The sequence below is a fragment of the Brachyistius frenatus genome, unplaced genomic scaffold, assembly GCF_029030835.1.
Source record: "Brachyistius frenatus isolate BFR_SWC_R1_liver_20210118 unplaced genomic scaffold, ASM2903083v1 Contig_19, whole genome shotgun sequence".
NCBI lineage: Eukaryota > Metazoa > Chordata > Actinopteri > Embiotocidae > Brachyistius > Brachyistius frenatus.
This window is the reverse complement of record NW_027210618.1, coordinates 3,299,740-3,327,492: the sequence shown is the minus strand read 5'-3', so window position 1 is coordinate 3,327,492 and position 27,753 is coordinate 3,299,740. Positions and strand designations below refer to the sequence as shown.

Below are 27,753 nucleotides of genomic sequence, written 5' to 3'. Positions count from 1 at the left end.
ATGGGTGTCCCTGAAATAGACTCACACTCCTCCCATCCCGGAGAGGCTTCCCCCTTGTGCACCCGTTGCATAACACCAGGGTGTGTGTGTGTGTGTGTGTGTGTGTGTGTGTGTGTGTGTGTGTGTGTGTGTGTGTGTGTGTGTGTGTGTGTGTGTGTGTGTGTGTGTGTGTGTGTGCGCAGCAGGGAGGTCCTCGCCAGTGCTGCTGCTGCTGCTGTGAAGCCTCACCGGAGGAGGCGGTGGTCGCGTTATTGAGCGCCCCGGCGGTAGAAGTTGCGCTGCAGGGGTGGGACTTTGTTTGTGCAGTCAGTCGGTCGGGGCTGAGCTGCGGCTCACACAGACATGCCTCTGGCTGCAGCGCTCCACACTCCAGCGAGCAGCAGCGGCGGACGGACACCTCTGAAGATAAACCCTCCTCCTCCTCCTCCTCCTCCTCCTCTTGTTCTTCCCGCCGCCGCTCCTCTTCCTCCTCCAGCTGGCCGCGTCTGAATGCTCCCGTATGCGCTGAACCAGCAGGAGCGTGAACGCCGTTTCCCTCCCCTCCCCCCTCCCCCCCCCCGGGATAGATAAGCCCGAACGGCACCGGAGTCATTGGATGGAAAGAGGCGCCTGAAGAAGGGAGAGCGGTGGAGTTGGTCTACCCCCCTCTTCCTCCTCCTCCTCCTCCTCCTTCTCCTCCTCCTCCTCATTCCTCCCTACTGCACCAAAAAGAAAAGTCCGGGTAAGAAATGCGTGCTCTCAGGCCGTTTGGCCCCGTCGACCACCTGCCGTAAGCCGCTGCGCTCCTGCGCTCCTCTGCGCACAACGTAGCGGGACCTGGGATTTGCATGCGTCTTTCTTTTCTCCCCTCGGGGTCTTTGTTGACAGTGAGGGGATTCATTTAAAGCGTGCGAAGCATGAGCTGCGCTTGTGAATGTATCCCAACAAACGGGATGGCAGGTTTCTCTTGGCACGGCTTTTCCGCGTCCCCTCTCTCTTCCCTCGTTCGACCCGAATATCGATTCGCATTGCCGGTCGACCTGAACTCGGAGCGGGTTTTATTTATTTTATTTTTTTGGGGGGGGCTGTGGGAGTGGATTGATGCTCAGCCTTCAGTGGCTATACGGGTTAAAGGAGGGGCAATGCATGGCAGAGGGAGCTGTCCACGCAGCAGCACTTTGCTGAACTCCAGTTCACAAAACTTAGTGCAGGTCAGATGAGCAGCTGTGAGGATGTTGTGTAAAATGGAGACCGATAAAAGTCAGCTTCTGCCAGCCTTTTGTTTGCAGATTAGGGCAACCATAAAACTGCGTGTCATACGTACATCCTTTTGGTTTTGCTTAATTTAGTGGGTTTCTTTGTTGGACATGTTTTGCTCCAAAAACCTTCAGTGTTTATTGTTTTTCCAGAACTTAATAAAGTGAGTGAAGGATATCTGACCAGAGAATAGATCACGATATCTAAACACACATTCAGTGAATATATTTTGTCTGTCGGTAGGCACCGCCGGATCCTCTAAATTGGGGCCAACACAAAGGTCACAAGATTAATTTGCTTTTTCGGGGGGTGTTTTCCTCTGTGGAGAGAGGACAGTAAATGATGGGTGATGTTGAATCACATTCAACAAGGGGTTGTCACATTGAATCAGCGATAGCTGCAGTTTTAGGACAACAGATTATTCCTCTGCTCTGTTTTGTTTAAATTAAGAAATACTGCAGTCTTAAATCATATGAAACAACCAAAGGCCGCGTCACTCTGTGGCTGAACTGCAGCTCGGATATTATGCAACCTGTGACAAAGGGTTACATGAAGACTGCGTTACTTTTAGAGGGTCAGAATCCAAAAAGGTTGGGAACCAGTGAAGTCACTCTTGTCTTTGGCTTTTGCATTTTTTTTTTTTTCCCCCCCAGACTAATCCTGCAAAATGATGCGATATGTCTGAATATGTCTGAACGCTCCTTCCTGTTCAGTCTTCTAAGCTGCCTGGCGTTTTCTGCACAGACTGAACGGATATCAGTGACTTTTATGTGTGACCGATTGACTGAGCAGTGAACAGTGAGATGTGTAGGAGTGCACGTTGTGCCTCTCAATGCTGCGAGTTTAAAAGGAAGAAGCTCATTCAGAATCTACAAAAGAGGGGTTTCGTTAGAAATGTCGAACTCCAAAAAACAAAACAAAAAAAATTCGATCATGTTACTCCGAGTCCCGTCCCGCTCTCTGAGCGTGTTGCCCACAGCTTTTGTAATGACGCTGGCGGTGTGCAGTCCGGATGACATCACCGGTTGTGTGTGTTTGTGTTTCTGTGTGTGTGAGTGTCGCTGGGACTTCTGCCCCTTCGCCGAGCTGAAATACGACCTGCTCAGGATTCTATTCCTCCACCAGCACTCGCAATCATCTCAGCCATTCGTTTAACACATACTCTCCTTCTCGCTCTCTATCACGGGCCTCCCCTGCCTCACACACACACACACACACACACACACACACACACACACACACACACACACACACACAGCACCAACGCACACTCTTCCCCTTCCTTGTGTCCCGGCTGAACTCCTGGGATGAAAAGTGTTATTACATTAAGAAAACTGAGCGCTTAGATGAACGCTGGAGACATGTGGCCCTTTGAGTCGACCGTAACACCCAAGGCCAACACCATTATCCAAATGGTCTGTCCCCAACATCGAGCGCCGGCTCACGCCTCAATGTATCACAGCTAATATTTCCAGCATGGATCGGGTCATGGAATGCCTCGTTTTATGGCGAGTACCTGTGGTCAGAGCAGTTTGCTGCCAAATGTAGCTACAGCTCACTTCTCTCAGAGACGCCTCGAAACGCAGCAGGCTGGGATCGTAACGCGTCGTCAGATGAATCACCTTTATGAGATTTCCACTCTGGGAAGTAATCAGGCATTAAGCAGTTCTGACAAGATATAAAGTTGGTTGCTTTACTACCTCTAGGCTAGTTGAGTGAAAAACATATATATGTTTATTTGTTTTCTAGGTAAAAACAGGATGAGAAGATTGATACCACTCCTTGTAGTCTCCCTTGCAGAAGAAAAACAAATGAGTTTCCATGTTGTCTACATGGGACACACGTGATCACATGGGGAAAATCTCTCAAATGGGAATCTCCGTGGGCTTCGCACAGTACACAATGAAAATGCTCCAAACCCACACATTTCCCCCCCAAGAGGCAAAATACATGTTTCACATGGGCACAATCACGTGTATGTGGTCACATGTGATCACATGACTTTTTGCAAATGGGAAATCTATGTCGTTTTTCTTTAAGGGTTATATTTCCTCTCACAAAAAGTGAGGAGAAGTCAAATATCAGTTGGGCTGTAAAATGTAATGCGTATCGTGGTGATTAAAATGACCTCACAGAAAGTGAATGAACCTTTTCTCCAAAATGTTAAATCAGGTGGGACATATTTTTGTAACACTAAGTGCTCTCCCTGTCCTATATTAGCCTCATTGTGAGGTTATTAATCTAATAAGTAGTAGGCACAATAAATTAGTGGGATGGGAGGCGGCAACACATCACTTATGATTTAGCTTCAATGCCGGCACCAGTTTGAGGTTAGATCGCAAAACTGATGAAAAATTGGTGGCATGGAAAAAGTCCCTTCAGGTGCGGAAATAAATGGCAACTCTGCAACTTCTAATGTAATTAAAAGCGTTGCGGACCTGATTAAGACCTTTCTGGAAAAACAACATGTGCTCTGTCAGGCTTTATCAGGATAAAAGAAGGTAAAATATAATATTACGTCTCTTATGGAACCAAAGCAGAGCTCTTCCTCGGTGTGATTGTGTTTTATCCACTCTATATTGTGTAAGAGCCTTTTGGACATTCTGATGTTTAATGTGATTTAGAGTGAAATCAGCAGACTTTTTCTTGTGAACTCATCACTAAATGCACAGAGCTTTTCTCTCTCTTTGGCAAAGAAGGAGAGAAAATATTTAACTTCCAGATTTTTTTTGGAGACAAATCCAATTCCAGTTGGGAGAGCTGTTTAAGTATCTCTCCGCTGAATCATCAAACGAGACAGAGTGCAAACAATTTCCTGCTTGCTGTTCCACTCAAAGACGCCTTTTCCATTCATTTTCATCAAGTGCAGTTTGGCCTTTATAACTGTTAATTTTACAGTCAAAGTAAAAAGATGGGTTAAAACTGACGTTTGTTAATCTGCCGAATTTGATAGAAAATAAATGTCTGTGAAATCAAGCTGTGAATTTTCATCACTGGCAGCAATGATTACATCATCAACTCATTATGTTGATCACTTTCTCGTTTTCGGATTCTCTTGTGTAAACACGGTGATCAGCAGGATTTTGCTCAAAGTCATTTTCACTCAGGTACTTATGCCGTATCCTGTTCCAATTTCTGCCTGATTGTTTTAGTCCATATAGAGATTTTTCCACCTTATACACCAACTTCTCATTTGTGTTAGATTTGACCTCATAACCCTCTGGTTGTTCCATGTAAATCTCAATCTATTGGTGCATGAAGGTAGGCAGCCTTGACATCCATCTGATGTAAAATCAGATTTTCCCGTGCTGCGTTTTGCATCAACACCCTGATACTTGTCAGATTAGCAGTCGGAGAAAATGTCTCCTCATAGTCAACACCCATTTTATGACTGTATCCTTATCCATATCGTGCCTCGTATTTGTCAGATCCATCAACATTTTTCTTTACTGCATACACCCATTTACCCCCCCCCCCCCAGTGTTTTCTTACCCTGAGACAAATTGGTTATGGCAAATGTGTCATTTTCTCTTTGCGACTGCATCTATCGCATGAACCCATTCTTTTGAGTTAGGTGAGGTCACTGCCTCCCTGAATGTTAGTGGTACGTCTGACATTAATCTGTAACAATAGTCAATATTAGTCCGAGCTTGATCATCACTCTCCTCATAAATTACATAATCCATCCATCCATCCATTATCTATACCCACCTTATCCTGAACAGGGTCACGGGGGGGCTGGAGCCTATCCCAGCTCACATTGGACGAAGGCAGGGGTACACCCTGGACAGGTCGGCAGTCCATCACAGGGCCAACACATAGAGACAGAAGGAAACAAAGACCATTCATGCGCTCATTCACACCTAAGGGCAATTTGTAGAACCACCAATGAACCTGATGTGCATGTTTTTGGATGGTGGGGAGGAAGCCGGAGTACCCGGAGAGAACCCACGCAGGCACAGGGAGAACATGCAAAGTCCAGACAGAAAGGCCCAGGCCCGGATTCGAACCCGGAAATTTGGAAAGCTGTCTGTTTTGTGCGATTGTTAAAGCATGTGTTTCTCACTACGGCTGCTGTCTGTACTGCATAGGTCCACAACTCTTTTGGCAGTTCACTTTCTATTAGCGTTCACCCATCTCGCCACGTCAAATAAGGTGAGCCAATTTTGCTCTGCACTGCCATTCTGGTGTGGCGAGTATGGCGCTGAGGTTTCATGTCTGATCCCATTTTTGCTGAGGAGTGACTGGTAATTTTTTCCCATGAATTCAGTACCATTGTCAGACCCGATACATTTAATCTTCCCATGTGGAGCTGTATCAGCAAGAAACGTCTCTGTTGCCTGCACTGCGTCACTCTTATTTTTAAGAAAGTACACAAACACTGCACTGGAATAATCATCAGTGAGTGATAACGCGTACCTAAAGCCTTCTCTGGACTCTGGGTCTACTGGTCCCGCAACATCTGTGTGTACCAACTCCAGAGCTCCTCTGGCTCTCACATCTGGCTGGCTGTTTCTGGTTTGGATGAACTTTCCTTGTGCACACTTCACAAAATGGGGTGTGTTTGTCTGTTTTACCCTTAATTGTCATACCATTAACAACATTCTGTAATTTCTGAACAGCATCATAATTACAGTGTCACCAAGATCTCATCCCATGTCTGTATATCATAGCAGCCCTTACACTGGTCATCACACCCATCACTTTCTGTTTGTATGTAATACAGTGTGTTATGCTCATGAATGTGAAATGTGAAATCTGTATAATGGTGGTAACTCTGTATAACGTTGGTAACTCTGTAGAACATTGGTAACTCTGTAGAACGTTGGGTAACTCTGTAGAACGTTAGTAACTCTGTAGAACGTTGGTAACGCTGTAGAACGTTGGGTAACTCTGTAGAACGTTAGTAACTCTGTATAACGTTGGTAACTCTGTAGAACGTTGGTAACTCTGTATAACGTTGGTAACGCTGTAGAACGTTGGGTAACTCTGTAGAACGTTAGTAACTCTGTAGAACGTTGGTAACTCTGTATAATGTTGGGTAACTCTAGAACGTTGGTAACTCTGTATAACGTTGGTAACTCTGTAGAACGTTGGTAACTCTGTATAATGTTGGGTAACTCTAGAACGTTGGTAACTCTGTATAACGTTGGTAACTCTGTAGAACGTTGGTAACTCTGTAGAACGTTAGTAACTCTGTAGAACGTTGGTAACTGTATAACGTTGGGTAACTGTATAATGTTGGGTAACTCTGTAGAACGTTGGTAACTGTATAACGTTGGGTAACTGTATAATGTTGGGTAACTCTGTAGAACGTTAGTAACTCTGTAGAACGTTGGTAACTCTGTAGAACGTTGGTAACTCTGTATAACGTTGGGTAACTGTATAATGTTGGGTAACTCTGTAGAACGTTGGTAACTGTATAACGTTGGTAAGTCTGTGGAATGGTGGTAACTCTGTAGAACGTTGGGTAACTCTGTAGAACGTTGGGTAATTGTATAATGTTGGTAACTCTGTAGAACGTTGGGTAACTCTGTAGAACGTTGGGTAACTGTATAATGTTGGTAACTCTGTAGAATGTTGGTAACTCTGTAGAACGTTGGTAACTCTGTATAACGTTGGGTAACTCTGTAGAACGTTGGGTAACTCTGTAATGTTGGTAACTATGTATAACGTTGGGTAACTGTATAACGTTGGTAACTCTGTAGAACGTTGGTAACTCTGTAGAACGTTGGTAACTCTGTATAACGTTGGTAACTGTATAACGTTGGTAACTGTAGAACGGTGGTAACTGTAGAACAGTGGTAACTCTGTATAACGTTGGTAACTGTATAACGTTGGTAATGGTATAACGTTGGTAACTCTGTAGAACGTTGGTAACTCTGTATAACGTTGGTAACTGTAGAACGGTGGTAACTGTAGAACAGTGGTAACTCTGGGCCCATAATCTGTTGACAGAGGTTGTGTTGCTCAGCGATTCTGCCAGGTATACCCAATGATCGACCAAAAAATGTGGCGGAGGAATAAAACACGTGGGGCATCAGTTGAACTGCAACTCTCGCTCTGTGCGACTTTATTTCGACATGACCTTTGACACACGCCTAACATCACATGTCAATATCAGCTCTTCTCATAATTTGCTGTAACATACGTTTTCCTGTTGACAATACAAAAATAAATAAATATTAACATTAACAATTGAGAGCACATTGTTAAGTTTTCCACTTTTTTAAGCCACCTTTAGATGTGAAGTTATTCTGGCTGCCTGTTGCTCACAGCTTCAGTTTTCTTCGCTGCGGTTATAGTCTGGAAACCCTGTTTGCATTCACGTTTGCTCATTCGGCGGACCAATCAGAGACGAGGGTCGGTGGTTAATTGTAATTGAAGTACAGTGTTCATTTCTAAATGTATTTTCAGCAGGTTTTGGTGCATATGGTGGTCAATGCTGATTGGTTGAAGGCTGATGAAGTAGTTTCAAAATGAACCTGTCTATTCCCATTCGGATGCAACAACTGGAGACAATTCCCGAATGGAGGGTAGTCGGACCCACATTTTGACGCAGTGAATTTTGGTCTAATGTGAGGTAGCCTTGCCAAAGAAGTTTGAGTCCTGGTTTTGTTGTTTTAACTGTAAGTGATGGAGTTGTTTCCCTGCAGTATACAGATTCGTTCTGCCTCCGCTAGCGCCAACGCTGACACTTATAATCCGGTGCCAGCTGGTGGGTTGCTATTTTACTTAAACATGCGCCAAACGAGCTGTCCAAACCAGAGAGTCAAAGTGTAGTTGACTTGGAAACAGACTGACATGTGAGGAGGTAGAACAGACAGAGAGAGGGACAGACACATATTGCTTTGCTGGCTGTACTCGGGGTGCAGTGTTGTATTATGTCAGACTGTTTCACCGAGCACAGCAGCAAGGCAGTTAATTTAATTATGAGTCATTGGGCGATATTAAAAGCAGAATTGATTGATCAGTTGTCGGGAGAGCAAGCGAGAAAGAGTACGAAGAGAGCAGCTGACAGGCCTGTGATTCCTCCTCCCTTTTTTCTTCTATTACTCCCAGACCCTCTCATTCTTATTGCTTTTTGAACACCAACACCCAGCTTTTATTTTCAAGTATTCTTTATTATCTCAGCCTTGTCTCACTTCGCTCCCTATCTAATCTCTCATCTGTTCTCTGTGTGTGTGTGTGTGTGTGTGTGTGTGTGTGTGTGAGTGAATGAGAGAGAGGATAAATCAGTGTGTTCTTATTGATCATACCTGTTTTAACATGCAGCTTCAACAGAAGGCATTCCTTGTTTTCTTTCTTCCTCGTTCGCAGCAAACAGCAGCATCGGTGACATATTTACATCCAGAGTGCAGAATCTCTCTGAGCAGGTGTGTCGGCTTGACTCTCGGTGTCTGAGCTGCATTTAGACTCAGAGTGGAGACACAGAGAAAGCTGCCTGGTTTGCATGCAGCAGTCACAGCGTGTTACCTCCCAGGTCCTGCTGGTGTTTGTAGGAGATTCTACATCAGAACACAGAGAAACCAAAGACACAGAGGAGGTTTTTATACTGTAATACTGAGAGCTGTTTTTCATTGACGAGTATTTTTTCTGATTTTAAGGCAGCTTGTGACTTCAAATGTTCTTTATGAATTCAAATTGAATTCAGTTTATGTCCTCCTGACCTGGCAAGTCATTTTTTTGTTCTTTTTGGGGGACGAGTCCGAGACCTCTATGTCCAACGCTATTTTTGCAGTCTATTTGAGTCCTAGTGAAATGTAGTACACCAAAAATCACAGGCTATCCAACTGAATCTAGTCGTATTTTGCAGTATGAAGGCCAGCGTGCTTCTCTGGGTGTTCTGACGCACAGATTCTTTGCGCAGCGGAAGATACATCACATTGACTGAGCGACACAGAGATTTGGTGACGCTAATGATCAGCCCAGTTGCAATTCACAAAAGGAAGAAAAAGAAGAAGATAAGCTTCCAGCATTAAGAATAAGTATAACGTAAAGTGTTGCAGTCATTCTATGTTGCGCTAAATATCGCGACGGATTTGACCAAGAGGGTCAAAGTTCAAGGGTCAATTTTGATGACATAGTATGTCCTAATTGAATGCATACTGCATGCAACCATACATACTTTATAAGGCTAGCGTGTATTGAAAGTAAAAATAAAAAAAGAGGATGCAATTTGGAATGATTCTCGTCTTTCTTTTCACAATGTCGGGCATCACGGCTTCCTCATTTTATTCAAACAAGAGAGTTAAGTGATCAGCTTTTTGCAGATATTATGTTTCTGTTTCCAATAGTCAAATTGTTTCTTCAATATTAGAGTCATTTACCAACTTAACTTCAGATTTGTACAATTTCAGATGTGCGTAGTAATTGTAACCCTTTTAAAATAACTTGTATTCAATGCCCTTTGAAGTGGACAGCAGAACTTTCCATCTCATGTATTTAACCAGGTCCCAGACTTCAGGATGAAGAGGGCTCAGTGAAACTGAAAGGATTTTACTCAGAACTACGGAGGGGGAGTCAGACTTGGAGCTGTCAGGAGATGAGGTGGAGGAGGGCCCGATAGTAGAGGAGGAAGGTAGAAGCCCAAGAGGACATATCTGCTTTCGAGGAGCGTGAGCAGGGACTGAGTGAAGATAAACGAGCAACAAAGAGTAAGCTAGGGCTCTAAAGTTTATGATTTTATACTCAAAATAAAGCTTAATTGAATAAGAGGAGAACCAAAGTTCCCAGTCAGACGTTAACCAAGGATATTGTGACTGCATGGTATGCACCTTAGGACCAACTGGAGCAAATACACACTGCAGTGAATAGAAAGTTGATACTGTGATACTGTATCCATGATATTGATGGGGAATAGACACACACACACACACACACACACATACATACACACACACACACACACCCTCTAATTTTTCTACATGTCTTGATGGAGCAGAAACACTCAACCAGGGTGCAGTCAGTCAGGAAAGCCACCCAAGTGCCTGGAAAGAAATGTCACGTGGAAGAAGTTGTCAAAGTTTTCCAACAATTAGAACTGAGATATGAAGCTTCATTTTGTCCCTCATAATGCAACAGCTAAACTATTTGTCTTCTGATGCATGATTTTTAATTGGAAGACTTTTCCTGTGTTTAAATTCTCCTTTTGAGAGCCTCATTACTGTTCTGGAAAAATATTTCACATGGTAATTTTACAATCTCTGTTCCATTGCATTATTCACATGCCACTGAACGCTCATCGCAGCCTGTTCTGCAAGCTGACATTGTGACAAGACATTTATTTCATGCGTATCGTGGTAATTAAAATGGCCTTTCAACAGCTGTGCTCTGTGTGCAACAGAAGATGGTCTAGCAGGCTTTATGAAGGACTCTTATAAGATGAGGAATCTCTGCAGCAGCGGTGAGATACAGCTAAACAAGTGTGAGAGTCAGGATCATGTGGGCATGAAGATGACACATTAGTGGAAAAGATATTATGCAAATGTTCACCTTTCTCGTCACAGCCGTATGTTGCCGAGCTGTCAGCAGATGGTCTCAAAGCTAAAGTAGAAAATGGATATTATATCTGATGTATGTTGATAGTTTGGGAGTAAGACATCGCGATTTCAGGATTAGTTTTTTCTGTTTTCCTATTTTCTGCCTGCCTCAGTTTATTTTCATCCTCATCAAATCACATACCTTCCTACTCTATCTGACACCTGCTGAGATTTCTTGTGGTATGGCCACAGAAATTGGGAAGGAGAGAGGTTAACAAGACGTAAAGGTCGTGTGCCAGATTTTATTTTCCTCTGTTGAGGACACCATGCACGAATGCCACCTCAAGGCAGGAAAATGTTTCAGTGTTTGGCACCTGCAGTAGAAGACGAAATCCGTAGGTGTCTGATGGGGTCTTATTTCAAAGCTTCTGATGCTTTCAAAGCTTGATGAACACTGGGACTTGCATGCATTGGCTCCTTTGTGATCTATTTTTACCCATTACTCTGCCCTCTCTGGTCTGCTGGCAGGTGAGTTGTTGCAGAAACAAGTCACTTGTTGACCGAATCTGTTTATGTGTTTAAGTGCAAATGCAATAGCGTTTGTTTCAGAAAAATGTCTCCATTTGCTTTACAGATTCTTCCCTTCAGATTTTGCCTTTGTGTTCTCTTCTTGTGGTCAAAAGAAACTGAATCGTTTTCAGATCCAGTTTGCTGACTGACTGACTTCTAGACTAGTGATTCCCAACAGTAGATGTCCATAAACTTTATATTAAAGTGGACATTGCTTCTGGGTATGATAAGTGAGGCCAATGTGGAAATGCCTTAACATGAGTAGCACCACGGCCCGCTAGGGGTTGGCTCCAAAAAGGCTCGGCTCCACATTCAACTTCTCTCATGAAATACAAAGTCAACACATTTTTCTACAAGTCATTATGGTGTAATTTGCTGAAGCCCCTCCTTCTTATTAGTTTTCTGGCGATCAGTCTGAAAATAATCCCATCATTAATAAGATATCAGACTTCAACAAGTGATATGTTTGGGGATTTTTATTTGTTGATTGACAGGCTTGTGTTGCAGTCAGGTTTGTGCGGGCATAGTGCCTTCGGGTTCCCAATCAGATCGAGTCAGATTCACCGCTGGCTCCTCCCCAGTTTGGCCAAATACCGAAATGCCGAACTTGAAGTTTCTGAACTCCAGTTCACAAACCAGTGGGTGACGTCACGGTTGGTCGCTGCTTGAATTCGTCACATTACCTCCTTCTTCGGCCCTGGTTGTACGTACGTGTACTTTTCACGCCAAAGTGAGGCAAAACGTGACACTGGTACGGTATTTTCTAGTGGACTGACAGGTGTATTACTCAAACAGACTCACACTCTTTTACACTTGAGGATATATCTTTAGTTACCAGAAGGTAAGGAAAGATTAAACTGACAACAAAACACCTGAGTCAATAGGACTGTGAGGGTACATCAGCAAATTCAGATTGGGAACAACTGTGTTAAAAATTGCACCTTTACGACCAATCCAACGACTTCCTCACATCCAGTCATGCAATCAAATTAACAGACTTTACCAGGCTGCAACAGTGTTGTCATGTTTTCTGGTGTGTTTCTGTTTCTGGCCAGTTGGACGTCATTGTTAGTATTCTGCTGCCTTAAGCTCACTGAGACAACAGACCGCCCACGCTGCTTCTTCGTTACTTCCTAAATCTGTCTGAGGCATTGTCTTGCTCTCTCCCTCCCCACTCTTGATACCATCCTCTTCTTCTTCTAATCTTCCTCTGGAGCACCTCGACACTCGTATGTTTACCTTGAGCCGAGCAGAGCCGATCTTAATCATACTTGGCTGAGATAAGGGGGCGGTTCTTAACGCTTTCCCCTCTCCCAGAGATTCCCCATGCTTTGCTAATGGCACATCAGCAGCTGTCAGTGGGCCCTGCACTGCGTCAGCCACTTTAATTGGCCTGCATGGCTGTGGTCTGCAAAGCGCTCAGCAGAATTGACACACACACACACACACACACACACGCACACACACACACACACACACACACACACACGCACGCACGCACGCACCCCGCAGCCCCCCTCCAGCCTTTCTATATCATTAGTATAATGCTCCCATTTCCCCCAAGCTAGTGAGATATGGGGAGATTCCAACAAGAGTGGAAGGAGGAGGGGAGGAATGAGTCACGCACCAGCGACCATCTTTTCTCTTTCTTTTTTTTTTTTTTTTTTCCGGAAGAAGAGCGTGGCGCAGGAAAACATTGTGTGTTGATACAGTGAATGGACAATCAGTGGGTTCATCCATAAGTCTTGCTCCGTAAGCACAGTTTGGAGGTTTGAGTCTTTCACATGCACAGTTAATAGAAGTGTTTTCAAAAGGGGCCCACAATTCTGTTTCATGTTTCAGTGTGTATTTTATTTTCAAATTACTGCACATGCTCACAGTTTTGTTTCTGTGTCAAACTATCAAGACAGTCAAGGTAGTTCCTTTAAAGGGGAAGTCCCTTTTATACATCAAAGTCTGATTAAAGGTAAAGTAAAGTACGACTGACAAAGTTTTATGGAACCTTTTGTGTATCGAGGTAGCTGCTTCAAGTGTTGATTGGGGTGCTTCAACTCTGACTAAGAGTTTTGAAATTGAATTTAAAAAAAATGTGGAGTTGTGGAGTCCGATATATCTTACCAAACAGTCAATGACAATTGCATTGTCGGTTTTGTAGTTGCCCGTTTTGATAGAAAAATGTGTCAAATAAAAAAGACAATATTTAATTTCCTGCTGCTTTGAGTTGATCGCCATTTCTAGACGTTCTAGCACTGCAAAACCAATGTCGTCCTGCTGATGAGACGACCAGACAAGGAAACACTTTTAATTGGGTTAGATAAGTGACATGACACAAACACCATGATGTTCTCAAGGTTGGATGACCTCTGGTGGCCAACTATGTGTCCTCTTGAGCCTGAAGTCAACAGGTTTTCCTTCAAACCAATCATCTTCACTGAGGAGGTTTTCTCCTTCTCCCAATGCTAACCAGTGGATGGTATGTAAAACTGCTGACTGGGCAGCCTTGTGCAGAAGTGTTTCAATGTACCATGAACCCTGACATCTTCTGCAATCCAAGCATGTTATTGTGCATGCACCTGTCCTGTTCATGTATCTTGAAGCAGAAGGGAATGTCAGGAGTTATCAGGGTCCTGTGTTACATTTAATATGATGCCAAAAGCAGGTTAGTGCAGCCACATTTACTCTGATTTCAAAATGACAGTTGTTGCTGACATTATAAAAAAAAAAAGGTCAATCAAATTATACTTAGGAAAATTAGCTCATGTTATGGTTTCTAATGTTTATTTCCACTTGAACAGGATTACTTGTTTTTGCAGGCTGGCTGCAGCACCATGTCCTCGCCTCAAAGTGGGGATGTCTCAGGCTACCAACTGAGTGGTGAGTGGACTACACCTGATGTCACAGACTGTTTCTGCTGTACTTACTTCATGTTTTGCATGAACATCTTTTTGTGGATGAACGATTGACATCTGTGCTTTTATCCACACTGCTGTAATTGTATGTTTCTATAGTGAGACCATGAGAGATGAAGCCGTTGTATCCGCTCTGAGGCCTTTCTGAACGCAGTCGGCTCACCTCTAGCCTCATTTGCTGCAGGAGGTCATTGATGTGACAAGACATTTTCACTTGCTCTATAATTGGCTTACTGCTTGTGTTCAAAAGTGGAGATAAACCTGTCGAAGCCTCCCACAGACACAATTCATCTTGAGAAAGCTGGCTCGGCTCAGGCTCCTAATCCCTCTCTAAAATGCAATGCATGAGATGCTCTAACATTTCATTCAGAGAGGCATTTCAATTTGTCTGTAAGATTTTGTCTGATTTTGTCTCCAACTATGTGAATCACATAAAACGTTATGTGTCCTGTCTCCAATAGTCACCACTCGCTGTTAAATGACAAGGCCTGAAACTGTGGCTGACTGTGCTCAATGATTGTGAGCTTGTTAGGACGCCTACTGGGCTTGAAATAAAGAGACTCTGTCCTGGAGTTCTACCTTTCTGTGCACCAAGTGAGTAAACTCCCCCCATCAGATGAAATGAAATGGGATTGTGTAAGGATTGTCTGTTTCAGTGGTGCGTAATCCGCCGGGCTGGGAGGTGGGGATCTACCTGGTGGGCTTCTTCGTGCTGCTGGGCGTGGCCGGGCTCAACATCTGGAAGTTGTGGAAATCTGGAACTTTCCCCGCGCCGTCGCCCTTCCCCAACTTTGACTATCGATATCTGCAAGAAAAATATGGAACCTCCTTCTCAGAAGTCCGACAAAAAGTACATTTACACTCTCAGACATGTAAAATATAATATCAAGCTTTTTTCCTTGATGGATGATTAATTTTATCATGATGTGGGTGTAATTTAAAGTTTTGGCCGTAGTTATGATCAGTGTTGGAAAGGTTACTTTTGAAATGGAATACGTTACCAATCCTGCTAAAAATATAATTAATAATGTAACTATTCTAATCGCTTCATTAGAATAATTATACTTATTACATTTTGTGATTACTTTTCTAATAACTCTCTTAAACTTAGCGATAAGGTTGAAAAATAAATAAATGCAAAGTAGTTAGTTTAACCAACAGTAGGCAACACTGTCAAAGATAAAGTGTCAAACTTTTATCAAAAGCTCTTCAATATAACTTGAATTAAGGTTGAACTGTTTTGATTTTAAAGCACGACAACAAAACAAATTCCAAGTATTCTAGATCACAACTGACTGCACGAAGGGAAAACGTTCCCAGAACCTTAAACCAAGTCTGCTTTCAGGTCAACTCCATTCTGAGTGAAGTATCAACTTGGCTGAGTACTTTTCACAGGTTTTCATCACTTGGTCCTGAATGACTTGTTTAAAATATATGTAACAAATGTAACTAGTTATGCCCAACTCTGGCAATGATGACAACACATGTAGTGACTAGCTGGTGAACATAGTGTGGAGCATTCAGCCTCAAGAGTTGGTAGAGACCAAAAGCAGAGCTAAAAGACTTCAAACTTGGACTTCAAATGAATGTCAATGTTGCTCCCTTTTGCCAACAAGTTTACCATTTCAAGTTACAAGTTTATGTCAGTTTTTTGTTCATAATTTGTTTCCGCTGCCCTAAGTGGAGAAATATTTTCTTGTAGGTTTAATGTTATTGCCATTACAGCTCACGGTGCAGCACAGACATGAACACGTTCAAACACAGCATCATATCAGTAATATTGAAGACTGGAGACTGTTGTCGTAATGAATGTTTTAAGGGAAGAATCAAGTTTGCGATACTATTAACTTTTAAGATACATGACACATTTCTTGCCTTTTGGATAAAATAACTATTTGGAGAAGGAGCTAAAAGTAATATCCAACAAAAAAATACTTTGAGGCGTTTGTTGTTTTGTCATGAAATGGTCTTATGACTGTCAATGTAAGAAATCTTTTTGATTATACTGAAATAATCTGAGCTCCTACTATTTTTTGAAGCAGGTGGTTTCTTATTTTTTCATTTCTGAGCCATTAAAAGGTTTATCGTCCCTCTTTTGTCTCCTCCCTGAAGAGAGTGGCGGCCAACAACCATCGGCGAACCTCCACCACCTCCAGCCGCAAACCCAGCCTGGCCCTGGGCGACACCCTGGACGGCTTCAGGGACCTGGGCCACCTGGAGCTGATGAGCAAAGAGCTGGACCCGACCGGCATTGCTCAGCTCAACCGCTCCATCTCTACCGACTCACTCAGCTCCATCTCCTCCATCGCCAACAACTTCGGCCATGACTTCACGGTCGGCCAGCTGGAGGTGACCCTGGAGTTTGAGCCGTCCAGGCAGCCGGGCCAGGGGACGGGACTGCTCAACATCACCCTGCACCAGGGCAAAGACCTGCTGGAGAGGGAGGAGGGGGACTTCCCCGGCTGCTTCATCAGAGTGTCGCTGGGGCCAGAGGAGTTTAATGTGGGAGTCACGAGGGTAAGGAAGCTTCTGTGTTCTAGTAGTCCATGACTCCCGATGAAATGAAGCAAAAACACTGAAACGTGGTCCAAAAATTTGATCCTCCTCACGAGGATTTTGTTTTTAGGACTTTTAAGTTTAGACTGGCGTGTGGGCTGATCCTGGTGTAAAATTAGAGCTGAAGTTATGCAGAGTGAATAGATGACTCAAAAGTCCCACTTGAGTTTCTGTCCACTATTTGCACCATGAAGCCAAGTTCTTATGAGTGGCTCCCCATTTAACATTTCTCATTTACGCTTACAAGGCCACAGATGCGCCTGCATGCAGGTGATACATTTATTGCACCCGTACATAAGTACTGTCAGCAAAATGGTATCAAAAGTAAAAGTAGTTATTACGCAAAATGACCCAATATTGCTCATTGATGTACATGTAAGTTATTTCACACAATCAAATGGAAATCCATTTATACCTTTTATATGATTTTCTGGATTTTTTTTTTTTTATATATATAAAGCGAGAAGGAGCTCTGCAGCAAAGCAAAAAAAACACTCGTAGACCGCGAGGGGACCACTTTTCTTATATTTTATTTTTCTTTCGTGCCTACGCCTGATGAAGACCGAACAGGTCGAAACGTTGCGACACGGCACAGAACAAACCGGTCATTTTTTTATATATATATTCTGTCTCTAACTGTTAAATTAAACTTACCATTACAATTATAGACCGTTCATTTCTTTGTCAGTGGGCAAACTTACAAAATCGGTAAGGGATCATATAATTATTTCCTTCACTGTACATGTCACATCACTAATGACAGCACTTCAGATTTTAATTGGATTTCTTTTATCATTAATTGAAACATTATTTTTGCTGATGGCTAATTGTCAGTTTTTATTTTTATATTGTTTCTGGGAGAGCTTGGGTTTCTTTTGGGTTAACAGTTTCCTCTGGTATTTGAACACTGATATTTGTCATGTTCAGCATCTCACTTTAATGTCTTACACTCTCTAATTAGCAATTAACGCAAAACACATCTGAGGGTGAGGGGGATTTCTTTAGTTTTGCAGGTGAATCTTCTATTCACCTGCTCCCACTCTGCTCAGCAAGGGGAGAAAGCAGGTGAGACGGGAGTCACAGCAGAGACAGCAGATAAACAGGGCAAAATGAATGAAACGAGCAAAACCAGGACGAACTGTTTAGACATTTCAGTCTGGATGAAAGTGTTGGACAGACTATCATCTCCAGAGCATGAGGCGGCTGTGACACAGATAGAGCAGGTTGGCGGTTCAAGTCCCGGTTTCTCCCGTCTGCATGCCAAAGTGTCCTTGTAAAAGACACTGAACCCAGCCAGTCACCTTGCATGGCAGCTCATTGGTGTGTGAGTCAGTGTTTTAATCGGTGAATCAGAGGCAAAAATGATAAAGCTCTTTGTAGACCGCCAAGATAAAAAGGTGCAATATAAATGCAGAACATTTCGAGTTGGTCAGCTATCATCGCAAAAAAGGATCTTTATATGACCAGTGTGGGAAATCTTTACATTGATTGTTTGTCACACCAGCAGCCCAAAACTCAAATGTTTACAGTATGCAATGAGTCAAAAAATAAAATCCATACATTACATTAAATAGCATATCAAATGACCTATCAATCAAGGCACGAAGGCATGTGCAAACATGGCGGTGCTTATGTTATTGTAATGCCGTGCACATTTTTTTAGGTTTTCAATCTGAGATGAGGGAGTTCCGCATTGGCTGGCAGTTCGGTGAAAACGAGAGACGGTGGGCTTTGAACATAACTGCTTCTCGACTGCTAATGGAGCAGAGATTCAGGACTGAAGGGGAAAAATGAAAAAAGAGCTTCTTAATTAGCAGTTGATTCTTGACAAGTGAATGTGGGCAAAGGACGAAAGATAAAAGTGGCTCCTGACTTCGGGGAATAGGAGCAACGTCGTGGCCGTCTGAAGCTTTCTCGCTCAGGGTTTTGGCCCGCTTGAAATGTGTTTAAGATTGTAACCCCGGCTGAATTCTAGACTGAGACAGTGATGCGTCCCACGGTGGTGAGAAGCTCGATCCTGCAGCTTGACGAGCTCGTTCCTTCCCTGTCGGAGGGGAAGAGCCCATTTCATTTTCTTGAGTGGTCAGTCCCCTGGGAGCCGGAGGCGGGAAGGTGGATTTCCCATCAGTCATGAAGAGGTGATTGACTTTCAGTTCACTCAGGGTGTAACCTGTAACCTGGGTTTACCTGCACTGCAGGTTATAATAGTGATGATCTGTGACATCGTGCACGTTTTACGATGAGATCCTCAACAATCCTCATGATGAGATTTTATTATTGTCCACAATATAACAAAAGTGAGCGTAGATTACATTATATGGTTAGATGATATATGATATATGTTTAGTATAGAGCATCAGAGTCATGCCCCACAATCCTTTTAACGTTTCTGTGATTTCAAAAACAGTTGTGCAGATCAGTGAACGAGATAATGTGATCAAGTGCATTGATTTTTTATTTTCTCAGTATAATTTTCCAAATTAGTAATTAGTTGTAATTATTATTGTTAACATTATTGTTTTTGCAAAAACAATTTCTCAGTGAATGTCAGAAAATAGACAGCATCATGATTTATATCACAAATATTGTGATAAAGGATTTGGTCTGTATGGACTTTTACGAAAGACAAGATAAAAATATATATATATCAAATACAATATTTATAGTAACTGACTTACATTTATTTGCAATGTTTCTTAATGTATATTTTCCTGTTTGCTCTTTTTATTTCAGCTTTCAAAATTGCTTCTTTTTGAAATCTTAATCATTTGTTTTTTATTCCACTTGTGGCCCGTGTGAAGCATCATTGTTCGTTTTCCTTTGAAAACAATTCCATAAAGTGCTTGACTCTAATATGAAGCCATCATTTTGCCCTTAAAAACAACAAGGCTGCATTCCTCCATCTGCTACACCTGCCACTTGCCTTCTGCTCTTCGCTCAGCGTTGCCAGAAAATTCACAAATTCCTGCCTGGCACCGAGTCATCGCTCCGTCGTGTGTCTGTTGTTTTGTACAGTTTGCGCAGGCTGTCAGGGGACGACACTCCTCTCTCCTTCCGTGTTTTTGTTTTGTATTGTCCAGGCCGGCTGTAATAATAACCGAAGCAGCCACTGATGCGGCAGCTTTAGTGGCTCCCTCTTTAATGTCGAGGAAGACCAAGAAAAATGCTGACATCAGCTCCACTTGCCCTCACGGTCAAGCAGGCTTCTCTCTTCCTCTCCGCTTTTTCCTCGCTCATTTTCTTCTACAGCGTCTCTTCTCTGTTGCAGCTTTTGTTTGGCCCGTCTATCACGCCTCTTCCTCCCAGAGCCTCTCTTTTTGCTGGCTCATTTTCACCCCTTTTATTTGCTGCCGCTGCTTCTTGCCTTTGTCTCTCTTTTTATTGCCTTATTTCCCCCACACACACATTGTTATCCCTCAAGTGAGAAGCCCAACAACACAGACTCTCACTGTGGATGGAGGGAAGGCTGTCAGACAGAAGCCACCTGTTCTTTTGTGCTTTATACCTCCATGTACACTTTGTACGCAGCAGCGGGAGCATAGGGCCTTTTCCAGATTCTGTAAGTGTTGGGTTTATGATTATGATCCTATTCAGCTGGATGATGAGGCACAATCCAAGGTCGGCCTCACAAGCTGATTTGCAGACCCTGTGCTCTGAATAAACAACTCTCTTCATGGTACAGTGAGTTGTTGTTTCACTATTTATCAACAGCAACTCCTGCCGACCGATACATGCTTTTTTTTTCCCCGTATTATTTTAGCCTGCTTTATTCAAGCTAGAGTGTTTATTTCAGATATATTTAGCAAGAACATACACTGGTGTGAAAAAGAGCTATTATTAAATCTCCTCTTCACTTTACTATTTGCCTGGTAACTTCTGACCACACTGGTTCCCACCTGCGCTTCAAGATGTAATGACTTGAAATTAATATTGAAACTGAAGCGGTGGCAGCCGAGTCACTCACTTTGATCTGAAGTAGTTCTGCTGCTCTGCTCCTCAGTAGTACTCATATCAGACTGTATTTTTCATTAAAAAAAAAAAAAAAAAAAAAGCTGCTTTGCCTTTCAAGAAGAGAAAGTGAATAGTGAATGGTAACTTTTTCTACTTGGTTTTGTGGCTGGTAGATAGAAATATGTTCTTATTCATGACCTGCTGATGCTGCTCGTGTTTTTTTCAGGATGATTTAAGTGAAAACATCTTGTAGCAGAAGAGTGGCGGTTGAGGTAGATGACATCCGCTATGACCTTGTGATTTTAATACACTTTATATTCCCAAACAAATGCAAACACCAGGAGTTTGTCAGAAATCTTTGAGAAAGCAAGTGTCCTCAACATAATGTACTCTGATGAATATGCTTTGCATGTTTGCTTTGTTGTTTCTCCTGACGTTCAGGTTTCTGCCTTCACCGTCCTCGCTTTTTAAAACGTTGAAGTGTCGGTCAAACATCTCGTATTCTGCTTCTCACAGGTCCAGAGGAATGCGTTCACCGTGATCTTTGATGAACGCTTCTCCGTCCCCATGCACTCCTCCTCCCTGGACGAGTTCAGCCTGCGCTTTGCCGCTTTTGGTATCGATGCTGACGAAAGAAACATCAGTGCAGGCGTGGCAGAGCTCAAGCTGTCAGACCTGGACCTGACCGTCAGACCGTTCAACGCCTGGCTCTACCTGCAAGATGTCAATAAGGTATGTTGGGAAAAGGTATTGTGTAATCGATTACAATTACGTACCACGGCAGAAAAATAATACAAATAATAAATGACTATTTTGGAGTTTTAGCTAATTTCCAATCTAATATGTGGTATATTGCCTCCTACTGTAAACTGAAGCTCTAAGTTGTGACTGTTGTTAGGTGTGAGAAAGCACGGTGGTGACTGAGACCCCCTGCTGCACATTAAACAAAACTACATGTCAGGCTCACTAAACAAGAATAGAAAGTTGAGTTGGTGGATTACTTCCAACATATGCTGGTGATTTACTGATAAAAGATGTTATTTGTACTGCAGTTAATTATAATAAAAACAGACTGACCGGCCTCCTGCCTCTACAGGCGATGTTTCTGATTGGCTGGCAGCTGTGAAATTGCACATCAGAGTTGCACTCGAATTTAATAATCGTTGTAAATCATGGCACCGATTGGATGGCAACAATACTGATCTGTTATGTTGCTTTAACAGTAAATGCTCACAACTAAATTCCTTGACCTTAGCCAATGTAAAGGACAAATGATTTGAATAATCTGTGAAACAGTGCACTGGAGTGTGCCCTGGTAAAGAGAGGAATGGATTCAGCAGAAGAAATACGTCCTTTGTCCCCAACTGTGCATGTCTTTATCTTTATTTACAGTTGACTATCATAAAACTTAAAGGGGCAGTGTGTAAGATTTAGTGGCATGGAGTGGTGAGGTTACAGATTGGAGCCAGCTGAACACCCTCGCCTCGCCCTCCCCTCCCAAGTGTGTAAGAGATTCTGCTGTGGCCACAAAACTCCTGAAAAACACAAACGGCCTTCTCAAGAGCCAAGCATTTGGTTTGTGCATTGTCGGCTACTGTAGAAACATGGCTCCTTGAAAGAATATGTAGTTAGGAAGGGCTCATTCTAAACTAATGAAAATAGAACGATTCTTAGCTTCAGGTGACTGTACAGTAATGAAATTTGAATTCTGCCAATGGGTCCTCCTAAATCCTGCACACTGGCCCTTAAAAACAAACAAACAAAGAACACGTAAAAGCTATTTGGGAGCAAAGGAAAGAGGTCATGATTTAAATCGTCATCATAACTCTATTGCTCTCAACAAAATTAACCTAATGCTTCTTGGAGTGACTTGACGATTACAGAATTATCTTGTCATAGATCAAAAGGGTCCATAAAAATTCAAATTCAGGAATAAAATCTTTCTTGTGCAAAGATTTGTAGAAGTGAAAATGTACGTTTCTAGTAGAATGTCTTTATTATATTTACCTACAAGTCTGCCTACAGTATAAAATTCAATTTCTTAATTTGTATCCTGCTTTAATATTTACAGTTTTCATTTTGTGACTGCTTTCATTTAATTAAAGTGTCTAAATATCTATGAGCAGCATATTGCCTAAAACTTTAATTAAATGCAGTGCCCAAGGCAGCAGAAGGATCTCTGATGGCCACACTCCTGCCAACACATTATAAAGAGTTATTTTTGTCGAGACATCACCCAACCTGACACCTACACCGTAAAAAGCAACTTTTTATTTAAAAAAGGTTACAAAAGGACTCTCTTAATTCAGCAGAAACCAAGTGTCTTGAACACTTCAAACGTGTTTGTGTGTGCATAAGAACTAAGACCAAAATATATAAACAAACCCAGAATTGGAAGCTTCTTGAAATACTCATGGTTGAGGCCGTAGATTAGTTTTATCAACAGCATACATGCGTTGGTTTGGTTTCCACACCCTCTCAGCACTTGGTTACCCTCCATCACAATCAACACATCTGCTAGGTCCTCCTAGGTCATAGAATGATGAGCCACAAGCAGCTTCATGGTTTGGTCAGTGTGGCCCTCACTTACGTCCTCCATATTATAAAAGAGGGAAAAAAGAAGCATAAGCATTTTTTTATTTAGACACATTAACAACATGCTGTTCCAATACAATTCAGTTTTCTTTGTCAAACAATTCAACACTAGCAGGGTTTTTTTTGTATAAATCAGCATTTCAATACAAACAGGTGATAAATAAAAAGCAAAACCTAAATGCTTGACCCCAACATCATTTGCAATCGGGTAGCACACCCATAATATTCCTCAATTTAGGGTCCTCGGTCTGTGTTCAGTTCAAGTACCTGTTCTTGTATCTTTTGTGAAATCTGGGATACGTGAAGGCTTCTCATGCTCTTCAGTCCAGCTATGGAGGAAAAATAAAGTCAGAAACAAGACATTTCAAAAGTGCTTAAGCATTTATATTTAGGCCGGACATGAAATTGTTGTCATTTGTAATTTTGTAATTATTTTTCTTTACAAAGATAATAATGTTCGGTTTTGTTTTACACTGTCAGACAGATATTACTTTAATTAAATGTTTATTATTGAGGTTGTAGTTAGCAATGTTATTGAACTAGACTGCATTATCTTTAGGTTTTTAATTTATATTATTTAATATTTGAATTAGCAGGCTAATAATAAGCATAAGGCTAACCTCAGGTTAATTTCAGGTATGCACATCACTTTTTTGTTTCTTAAGTTGCAGTGTGTTGCTCTAATGAAGTGAGGCTTGGCGCTTGAATGCTGACGCATGTGCACGTTGCAGTGCAGGGCTGATATCTGGGGGTACATTTTATCTTCTTTTTTTTTATGTAGCCGTTTTTACTGTTAACAAGTAGGTAGTGAAGGTAGAATTTACACATTATTATAGATTTCACTTAATTTCTTCCACTCTCGGGTTTGTCTCCACAGGCTGTGGATGCAGTCGGGGAGATCTTGTTGTCTCTCAGCTACTTGCCGACAGCAGAGCGCCTCACTGTGGTTGTTGCCAAGTGCAAGAACCTGGTGTGGACCAACAGCAAGAACACCGCAGGTTAGCGACTTGCATTTGTTTGCCGTGTGATAAAAGTGATCGACCATAGTGTGTTTGTGTGTGTGTGTGTGTGTGTGTGTGTGTGTGTGTGTGTGTGTGTCTTTTTGTGCGAATCGTTCACTGCATTGCATGATTACATCCGTCTCTCTCTCCCATTAAATCTGTAAAGTTTCCAAAATGACTCACATCTTCTTACTGAACACAATATCTACATGTCTCAGTAATAAAAGAGTTTTAATGTCAACTCCCAGAAGGTTCATTTGTCTTCATCCAGAAAGGCAAATGGGGCTTAAATGACAAGTCACACTAACATCCGACTGATAAAGGTCTCCCACTGAAACACTGTCATTATCACCTACAGAGCTAATTATGTGTACAGGATTGTGCGTCTAATTGATTACTCTCTAATAAGGAATGTATTGCATCCTCAGTGAACTCAATAAACTCAGCGAGGGGCTGTGTATGTTTGCGTATGTGTAGTTTGGGTTTTAGAAGGCCTGAAATGCGGTTGTAATCTCGTTCACTCCTTCTCATCATCAGATCCGTTTGTTAAAGTGTATCTCCTGCAAGATGGCAGGAAGATCAGCAAGAAGAAGACTTCCACCAAAAGGGACGACACAAACCCCATCTTCAATGAAGCCATGATCTTCTCTGTGCCGTCCATCGTCCTGCAGGTGACGTTTCAGACTCGGGCCGTGACTTTTCCTGAATGAGGAAATGATGAACTTTATTATTCTGTAAGGACGATTAATGTCAAAGAAAAATATGTAAAATATAAAACATAGCAAAAAAAAGAAACTAGCATTTCTAAAAGGAATAATACAATGTATTTGCCATGAACGTGGCAAATAGCAAGCTACTCAGGTATTATTCTATTGTGCAAAATATTAAAGAGATCACCAAAGTTACAAATCATCCCTAGAGAAGTATGAATGTGTGTATCAAATGGTGACAAAGTTCAAATGCAAAAAGCAATAAAAGTTGCAAATGTTAACACACATTTATTTAACCCTCGTGTTGTCCTTGGGTCAAAATGACCCGCAGCTGTGTTCAACCAAGTTCTGTTTTATTTTCATATGTTTTGGGATCATTGGTGACAAGAAGGCTGTGAGGGTTTCTTTAAAGAATGATGACCAATGATCCCCCAAAAATATAAAAATATAGAAATAAAATAGAACTTAATTGAACACAGCTGTGGGCCATTTTGACCCGAAGACAACACGAGGGTTAACTGATTACATAAAGATTAGGGTAAACCAAGCTGTCCAAAAGTTGCCAAGTCATGCTTACATAACAGGGTGTGTAACCGTGTTGTGCTGTTTGCAGGAGCTCTCTCTGAGGATAACGGTGGCGGAGGCCACAGACGACGGCCGGGGCGAGAACCTGGGTCATGTGATCATCGGCCCCGAGGCCAGCGGGATGGGGATCACCCACTGGAACCAGATGCTGGCCACTCTGAGGAAGCCTGTATCCATGTGGCACCCCCTGCGCAGGATCTAGTCCTCCCAGCACACGCACACACCCGACCAGTTTAAAGTCAAACTCTCACTTCTTCACAATCCTTTGAACTCCCACCTTGTTTGGGGCCAGATCTGTTACATCGTTTTACCAGGATAGAGTTCACATTGTGACCCACAGTGTCACTCTGCTGATGAGTAACACATTAAATATACTCCTCATCTCTTATATATGAGGTAGGTGTCTGAAAATCCAGTATTTGACTTTGAGGTGAGTGGATAGTTGATCTCTGGATAAATACCATCTTTATTATTCAGCTTCACCCTGTGTCGGTTTATAAGCAAATTAGAAATTACCCACTGACAGTAACTTGTTAGCTTTAATTGGTGTGCATCCTTCATCCTTACATTGAGAGAGAAAACCCGATTCTCTATTCAAGGGATTTTAAAGGGGACATGAATATGTGAATGTTTCTTTCCCTTTTTAGTTTTAGTTTGGACTTTGAAGGGAGTTTTAATTCAAGAAAAAGAGCCCAGCTTTGGCGGGCGCAACCCCTCCCTCTGCATGGTGCCTACTCTGGTTGTAGCCTATTATAGCTGTCTAGAGAACGATCGACTGGACGGCGGGGTGAAATCGCTTCTCTTTCAGGAAAACACTCATTTGTCACTGATTGCGCCTACTTGATTGATTTCATAGTGAGTGTTTTAGAACCCGGTTGAGTTCGCTCTGTTGGATTTGCCTGTGTAATTTGTTAACAGTGAGACTGATAAAAAAAAAAAAAAAAATCATGGTTTTGGTATGTTCAGTATTTATTGTGCTTTTGAAAAAAATCCAGGTACTCTTATCCAGGTGAAATAATTGTAATTTGTAGCAGTTGTTACAGGGTGGCCAAATCCGATGTAATCAGCATATAAATATGATGTTACATTGTTCTATTTTTACCACGATTGCTGCAATACTACTTGCATAAGAATATTTGAGAGTGTAAATAGTATAATTCAACATTCTCCGACATTTTTTCCTCTAAATTCTGGGTACAAATATTTTTCATAGTATGACTATTAATAAACATCAAACTCCATTTATACAGCACTATATCTAACACCAGTTTCATTGCTGATCAATGAACTATTATTAAAACACCTCTGGGAATTTAACTTGTGATGTAAAGTATACTAACCCCTTTAAATGGGTTTACAGTTTCTTTTATGTTAGAGGAAACACCTTGATATTCTGTGTTTATCTTGTCACTTGTCGCACTCATTTTGGCTTTTATTGTGAAGCTACCTGCCAACTTCTGGAGAGCACTGAGGCCTTTTCTGCTCGAATCCAACTGGAGACACAGTGCAGGTCAAAGGCTGAAAAGTTAAAATGAAGACATGTGACAAGAGTCTTGTTAAAGTCAGAATGTCAAAGTGGCTTTTATCTGTCTAAGCTTTTCTCTACAACATTGTGGAGCAGTGCTGTTTTGTTGTAACTTTTGAATGTGAATTATCATGTGAAATACCTGCTAAAAGCATATTCAGCCTTATATGCATTGTTGTGATCTTTGTGTTTTTTTCCAATCAGAACCTGCTGCAAATTTTCAGTCAAGTTCTGACCGCATTTCTCACTTCACTTTGAAAATCAATCCAAAAATAACACACCTGTGGTCATCTAATAGACAATATTTCCTACTGTGCCAAATAACGAAGCAATATTTTCATTTACAGTCAGCATTTGCATTTGATTCAACAAAGCTGTAGCCTACATTCAACCATGCATGAAGTTATTTAGCACTTGATGTGAATGTGCCTCAAGAATCCAGTGTATTGTGTGAATGCTGTTTGAAATAAAAAGCAATTCAACAGTAATAGACTGACAATGTGTTCATTTTGTTGGGATGAAGGGGAATTGCAAGAGTCAAAGATAAGGAAAAACAGATGGGTGAGACCCGGCCTTTGTTTTTGAGTACAACAATAATCATTTCTGATTGTTGCTAAAAGTTTTGGGAGAAGC

The 27,753-nt window shown here is 42.0% G+C and overlaps 2 protein-coding genes across 3 annotated transcripts in view; one reads left to right on the top strand and one right to left on the bottom strand.

The window, feature by feature from the left end:
• Positions 1-27,753, bottom strand: part of cdkn1cb (cyclin dependent kinase inhibitor 1Cb) — a 227,257-nt gene that overhangs the window by 19,564 nt on the left and 179,940 nt on the right. The window lies entirely within an intron of this gene.
• Positions 144-27,608, top strand: syt12 (synaptotagmin XII). Of its 2 annotated transcripts, none has more exons than XM_069695349.1 (8): positions 144-721; positions 14,102-14,162; positions 14,839-15,047; positions 16,310-16,714; positions 21,221-21,436; positions 24,177-24,297; positions 24,838-24,971; positions 25,624-27,608. In XM_069695349.1, the coding sequence occupies exons 2-8, from the start codon at positions 14,117-14,119 to the stop codon at positions 25,795-25,797; spliced, it is 1,305 nt and encodes a 434-aa protein (XP_069551450.1). In that variant the 5' UTR covers positions 144-721; positions 14,102-14,116; the 3' UTR covers positions 25,798-27,608. The 2 variants fall into 2 exon arrangements, with proteins under 2 accessions (XP_069551450.1, XP_069551451.1); XM_069695350.1 differs by having other exon boundaries at positions 149-721; positions 14,854-15,047.